Below are 7,279 nucleotides of genomic sequence, written 5' to 3'. Positions count from 1 at the left end.
AGCAAGTAGGGAATAGCTCCCTTATATCTTATACCTGGTTTCCTTTATTGATAACATTTTGTATTACTGTGTCATAACTAATGAATCAGTATTTTTTTTAAAGATTTTATTTATTTATTTGAGAGAGAGAGAGAATGAGAGACAGAGAGCATGAGAGGGAGGAGGGTCAGAGGGAGAAGCAGACTCCCTGCCAAGCAGGGAGCCCGATGCAGGACTCGATCCCGGGACTCCAGGATCATGACCTGAGCCGAAGGCAGTCGCCCAACCAACTGAGCCACCCAGGCGCCCAATGAATCAGTATTGATACAGTATTAAGTAAACTCCATATTTTATTCAGATTCTATTAGATTTTTCCTAATATCCTTTTTCTGGTGTGGGATCCCTTCCAGGATACTTTACATTTAGTTATCATGTTTGTTTGTTTGTTTGTTTAAGATTTTATTTATTTATTTGAGAGAGTGAGAGAGAGAGACAGAGAGACAGAGAGAGCACAAGTGGGGGGAGGGGCAGAAGGAGATGGAGAAGCAGACTCCCCACTGAGCAGGGAGCCAGATGTGGGGCTCTATCCCAGGACCCCATATCATGACCTGAGCCGAAGACAGACACTTAACCAACTGAGCCACCCAGGCACCCCTAGTAATCTGTTTTAGATTCCTCTGTGGGTTTAACTATGACATTTTCTCAAACTTTCCTTATTTTGATGACCTAGATAGTTTTGGAGAGCATTGGTCAGGCATTTTATAGAATGTTCTTAATTTAGCTTTGTTTGATATTTTTCTCATGTTTTGATTGGGGTTATTGGTTTGGGGAGGAAAATCACAGAGGTGAAATCATATCAAGAATATATGCTATCAGGATGCCTGGGTGGCTCAGTTGGTTAAGCGTCTGCCTTCGGGAGCAGGGAGCCTATTTCTCCCTCTTCCTCTGCCCTTCCCCCTGCTTGTGCTCTTTCTCTCTCTGACAAATAAATAAATAAAATCTTTTTTAAAAAAAAGAGTATATGCTATCAACATGACTTATCATTGATAATATCAACCTTGATCATCTGGCTAAAGGTAGTGTTTGCCAAGTTGCTCCACTGTAGAGTTACTTTTTTCTCCTTTTCCATACTCTATGGAAATAAGTCACTAAGCAGAACCTGCACTAACAGGGTGAGAAGTTATATTCCACCTTCTTGAGGGGGGTGTATCCATGTAAATTATTTTGAATTTATTCTGAATGAAAAATTTGTCTCTTTGCCTCCATTTATCTATTTATTCAATCATGTAATAATGGATAGTATGTATTCATGAATATTTACTTATTTAATTTATATTTACTTATTGTACTTAATTATATATATTTATGTAATTATATTTACCTATTGCACTTAATTAATTGTATCTAATGTATTTATATACATTGATATTTTGCCTGTAATTATATTGAATCCATAGATTATTTGGGGAAAATTGATGATATACCGAATCTTTATATTCATGAGCATGGTATGTCTCTCTTCATTTATTTTTTTTGTTTTTTTGTTGTCCTTGAATAAAGTTGTTTTCTTTCCCTTCCAGAAAGATCTTACACATCTTCTATTGAATTAGTTGCTGGATTTTATTTTATTTGTGTTGCCATCTGTATCAGTCAGGATTCATGCTGAAGATAGAAATAAGAACTGTAAGTAAAAAAAGAAAATTTAATATAAATATTTATTAACTAGTAAAAGGTGGTTAACTTCTAAAAATGGCAAAAGAGAACTCTAAACAATACAAAAATAGCAAATATAAGTAGCAGTTATTACCTTTTGCACTTAGGGAAATCTTCAAAAGGAAGAATACATTTAGAAGAGCTCCCCTCCCAAGGCTGAGATTAGATCTCATTGGAGAGAGAGTCTGTGGCTCACTGAATGGTGGAGAAGTTCAAAGAGAAGCTAAAGACTGAGCTAGGTGAGCTAGTGCCTGGCAAAGAGGAATCTATCTGTTGAGGTGCCAAAGAAACCAGGTGGTGGGTATGTTAAACTGCTTCTCCCACACATCTTTGGCAAAAAGTTGCTCCCTTGAGTACCAGCAGAACATGTTGAAATGTGGGCATAACTGAGTCTTTTGCACACCACTAACGTCCAAACTGTAGAGAAGCAAGGAAGCTACACCAAAACCAGGAAGACACGCGCTTCTTCTGGTATCCTTTATAGTGTCCCACTAGTGCCCCCTATTGACAAATCCTAACACTGTGCCAGTTGGCAAGGGAGAAAGTGTTTACAGGATTCAGATCTAGAATAACAAAGACAAGGAAGGGTAGATGAGGCATGCTATAAAACAGTATTTTTTTTTAAAAGATAGGATAATCTCATTGTAACTGGTACGTAGAATTATCTTGAATTTTTGCCTATTGATATTATATTTGGCAACTTTTATATAGAATTTTCTCATTATTATCAGTACATAGAATTGCCATGAATTTTTGCCTATTGGTATACTTGGAAACTTTGATAAGCTCCCTTATTAATTCTGATTTATCTGTATATTCTTCTGGTTTTCTATGTTGACTATTATATTACTTGTGAATAATGACCCTTTGTTTTCTTCTTTAAGAATCCTTAGTTTGGTTTTTTGTTTTTGTTTTATTTTGTTTGTTTGTTTGCTTTTTCTTGTCTAATTGAGGTAGTTAGGACTTACAGGACAATGTTAAGCATAATTGGTGATAGTTGCATTCTTACCATACTTCTGAATTTGAAGGGAATGATTTTAATGTTTCACCATTGAATATTATACTTATTATAGTTTTTTTGTGTGTGTAGATATACTTTATAGGTTTTAGAAAGTTCCTCTGTATTCCAAAATCTAGGAAATTCTCATCAATGGAGTCATTCTTTTAAAGGCATACTTTCAAGAAGAACTTTATTGAAATTATAGGAAGACTTTACTTAACTTTAGTTTCCCTGAACTTATTAGTGTTTATTAGAAGCAGAGTATAGTTAATGTTATTAATATTTCACATTTAACGTCTTATAGTTTATGAACAACCTTCATTTTGCTGCTTATTTGAATCACAAAACAACCAATTGAGGCAGGAGGAGAAGGTGTAATGGAAATTGCTACTTGCTTTCTAAAATCCTTTCTCCCTTTCTTCTTTTTTCTTTAACTGGGGTACATAGCCACTCGAAATAGAGGTGGCAATGCTACTTTGTTCTGTCTGACAAATAAGATGGAAGTTGAAGTGTCATGTAGCACTTCCACGGGAGTCTTTTTAAAGAGATAGTTGACCTTGTCTGAGGAAAGTATCTGCAACCTAGAGACCGACTGGAAAGCCAGGGCTTTAGGTGAGCATATAACCTCTGCCTCTAGACTTCTTCCAGCCTCCTCCTACCTACAGGTCCCTGGCCTGAGCTGTGGCAGCCAGTCCAGCTGCAGACTGGCTGCCCCCACAGCCCATGTCCTTCTATCCTGCCCATTTCTCCTGCCTAATGGGGTTTTGTGCAATATGGAGTTTTTCCATAAACTGACGCTTGTATTGGTAGAGACTTTAGGAGATTCTTGTGAGAAACCAAGGACCTCCCTTCAGCTCTGAACAAGGTTTTCCCTTGATTCCAACCCGAAGAATTATGTACCTTTCTAGTCGACTCAAATTTGTGGGTGGCTTCTCCCCCTTTCCTATTTTACATTCTTTTTTTTTTTTTTAAGATTTTATTTATTTATTTGAGAGAGAGAGAATGAGAGAGAGAGAGCACATGAGAGGGGGGAGGGTCAGAGGGCGAAGCAGACTTCCTGCCAAGCAGGGGCCTGATGCGGGACTCAATCCAGGGACTCCAGGCTTATGACCTGAGCCGAAGGCAGTCGCTTAACCAACTGAGCCACCCAGGCGCCCCCTATTCTACATTCTTAGTCCTATGTTAGCTTTACGTCTCAGAAATGGTGAGATGTACATCAGTCCAATAAAATACGAAATAACCATGAAAAAATAAAAGAATAAAGAGATAGTTGATGTGTACCCTTTGCCTCTTTCCTCCACCTTGCTGCTTGGAACATAGGTAATACCATCTTGGACCATGAGCATGAAGGCTGCCCCTTCATGATGTGAGAGGAATGAGCTGGAAGGAACTGGATTTCTGAGGACTCTGTTGGAACAGAGCCACTGTGCCAAATCACTAACGTACTTTTACATGAGAGAGAGAAATCAGTTTTGTATCTTGTTCAAGCTACTTCTACTTGTGCTTTCTTCTTTAAAAGAAAAAAAAGATTATTTATTTGACAGAGAGAGAGAGAGCCCAAGCAGGAGGAGAGGGAGAAGCAGGCTCCCTGATGAGTAAGGAGCCCAGCGTGGGGCTCGATCCCAGGACCCTGAGATCATGACCTGAGCTGAAGGCAAATGCTTAACTGAGTGAGCCACCCAGGCATCCCTTACTTGTGCTTTCTCATACTTGCTTCTTTTATTCAAGAAAGAGAAGAAATACAAATGTATGTATATATATTTGCTAATGTTATATATATGGTAGGATAAACCATTACATTAAAAAAAATGTAGTTACCAATAAGGAGCTAGAGGGAATAGGGTGGATGGAACAGAAATAAAATCTAGGCTTATGAGAATATTTTTTTTGGTGTAGATTTGCCCCTGGAACCACGTAAATATTTGATACACTTGTAAACATAAATTAAAATATCAATCGCTAATATAAAAACAAAGGAAAAAATTGAGTGTTATGTATTGAGTTAGTGGTCTAACCAACAGGGAAGGACTATTTCAGATGATTTTGTAACACAGCAATGGGTCTGTGGATCCCTAGTGTAATGTATCCCAGTAACAAAAAGAATTGTAAAAATATTTTAAAACATATTCAATAATCATACTATTATTGGCTGTGTTGGTATTGCTATAGATGCAGTTGTGTGTAATTGTGGGATAAACTTAATGGGTTACTTATGTTGGTGTTGCTTAGAATAAGGATTTTTTTTTCATAAGAGAAAGAAGATATAAATTAAGGTTGATGAAGTTAAATAAATATCATATAGTCCTAATTTGAACTGGAGTTAAAAGTATGAATTCATCGTGTGTTTTACCTTAAAAAGAAGTGTTATCTAGTTCTGTTCACCAAAAGGTCCTGAAACAAAGGCCAGCCCAGTAGTATTGAATACCCACAGTGTCAAAAGTCTTCTAAATACTCTGTCCCTGTAAAAGTTACTGGGGCTTCTTGATAAAAATGGCTCATTCCAAATCCTGGACAGAAACTGTACAAAATGAGACTGTCCTATTCTTACTGTGAAAAGCAAGATAACACTATTCATATATATAAAAAAAAAAGCATGAACCAACCCATAGATGGTACAGTCTCTCAACAAGGATAATAGTAATGTATCCAAGCACATCAAATATGTTTACACCACAGGCTAATATTGTTGCCAAAAGACAACACAAAATAAAACTCTTAATGGTCACCTTAGGAAGTTGTTGGTGAAACAACTCTTTATTTTGAAGGAAGCAAATAAAGGGAAAGAAGCATTTTCTTCTGAAATATTCCTTAAGCTCACTACAGAGAAAATGAAGGGAAACTTTTCTTTATGAAAGTACTTCTGCTAATGATCATGGAGAGAACGATAAGATTAGCACACCACCATTTTGTAACCCCAAGTGAATTAATGGGTCTACGCAATGGGTGTTAGTAGCTAGCATCACAAAAAGAGACAACCAGGGGCGTCTGGTGGCTCAGATGGTTAAGCATCTGCCTTCGGCTCAGGTCATGATCCTGGGGTCCTGGGATCAGGCCCCCACAGGGTTCCCTGCTCCGTGGGGAGACTGCTTCTCCCTCTCCTCTTCCTCTGTGATCTCTCTAGCTCTCACTCTCTCTCAAATAAATACATAAAATCTTAAAAAACAAAAACAAACAAACCAGACATCCAAACATTATATATGCACCACTCCCTATGAAGCATCCTTGCAAAAAATTGAAGCTGGGGCCAAATAAAATGATTTACCTAATTTCTGATGAAGAGAAAATACAAAGGACAGAGAGACATGGTAGAGGATATTATAGGGATGAAATCAGCAAAATACAGACTATGGGAAAATCTACCAAAAAACAACCTGGTTCTTCAAATAAAGAATGAAAAGAAGAGATTGATGGAGGAAGAACCTGTAAATTAGGAGTGGCTAAAAAATTATGTTCACTGATCACAAGATATAGATTTTATTTGGATCCTGTTTAAAGAGTTTATTTGTTTATTTATTTATTTATTTATTTGAGAGTGAGAGCATGTGCAAATGGAGGGAGGGGCAGAGGAGGTGAGGGAGGGAGGAGGAAAGAATCCAAAGCAGACTATGAACCAGCGGGGAGCCCAGTAGGCACTCTATCTCACAACCCTGAAATCATGACCAAAGCCAAACCAGGAGTCCCCGCTTAACTGACTGAGCCACCCAGGAGCCCCTGGATCCTGTTTAAAACATTAGTGAAATAATCGGGAAAATTTTAACTCTGACTGGATATCTGCCAGTATCGAGGAATTAGGGTTAATATTTTTAGATGTGATAATGATATTGTGGTTTAGCTTTTTAAGAGTCCTTAGATACATCCTGAAATATTTATGGTTGAAATAACATGATGTTTGGAATTTGCTTCAAAGCCAACCGGAGGGGATAGAAGAAGGGAGCTCACATACAGATGAAGCAAGATCGCTAATTAATGAAACTGGGTGATTTCCTTCAATTAAACTAGATTCCACTTTCGTATATGCTTGATGTGTTCTTTAAAAATGTTTAAAAACAACTCTTTTTCGCCGCCATCCTGCTCTTCGTGGCTGACTGCTTCTCGCCATGTCTTCTTACAAGACTTTCAGAATCAAGCGATTCCTGGCCAAGAAACAAAAGCAGAATCGTCCCATTCCCCAGTGGATTCGGATGAAAACTGGTAATAAAATCAGGTACAACTCTAAGAGGAGGCACTGGAGAAGAACCAAGCTGGGTCTATAAGGCGTCACACATCATGAGATGACACACTTAATTGGCACACATATTTAATTAAGCTGCGTGAAGATCATGTGTTCTATCATTCTGTAAACATCCTTCCTACCTGGCCATAGACTTGTTTTATCATGGAAATGATTTTTCTCTGAGACTATGCCTCTGTACCAGTAGGTTGGTTCAGTAATAAATGTGAGACCTTTTGGCTCTAAAAAAAAAAAAAAAGAAAGAAATGTATAAAAACAAATACCGATGACTGATCCTACTTCAGATTCCAATTTCAATGGTCTGGGTGGCAGTAGATCGGTGACAAAATAAAATAATGAAATCTTTAGCCTATGTT

At 37.7% G+C, this 7,279-nt stretch overlaps 1 protein-coding gene across 1 annotated transcript; it reads left to right on the top strand.

Annotated features, from left to right (window-relative positions):
- Positions 1–6,758: 6,758 nt before the first annotated feature.
- On the top strand, positions 6,759–6,960 carry LOC118013713 (60S ribosomal protein L39-like). Its single transcript, XM_035009550.1, has one exon. It carries the CDS (start codon positions 6,790–6,792, stop codon positions 6,943–6,945), a length of 156 nt encoding a protein of 51 aa, XP_034865441.1. The 5' UTR covers positions 6,759–6,789; the 3' UTR covers positions 6,946–6,960.
- The last annotated feature ends 319 nt before the right edge of the window (positions 6,961–7,279 follow it).

The sequence above is a fragment of the Mirounga leonina genome, unplaced genomic scaffold (genome assembly GCF_011800145.1).
Source record: "Mirounga leonina isolate KUSES-001 unplaced genomic scaffold, KU_Mleo_1.0 Mir_154, whole genome shotgun sequence".
Taxonomy (NCBI): Eukaryota; Metazoa; Chordata; class Mammalia; order Carnivora; family Phocidae; genus Mirounga; species Mirounga leonina.
This window is presented reverse-complemented; position numbering and strand designations above follow the sequence as displayed.

Bases quoted from the DNA above. Each gene is read 5' to 3' on its own strand.
- LOC118013713 (XM_035009550.1), top strand. From the start codon at position 6,790: ATGTCTTCTTACAAGACTTTCAGAATCAAGCGATTCCTGGCCAAGAAA.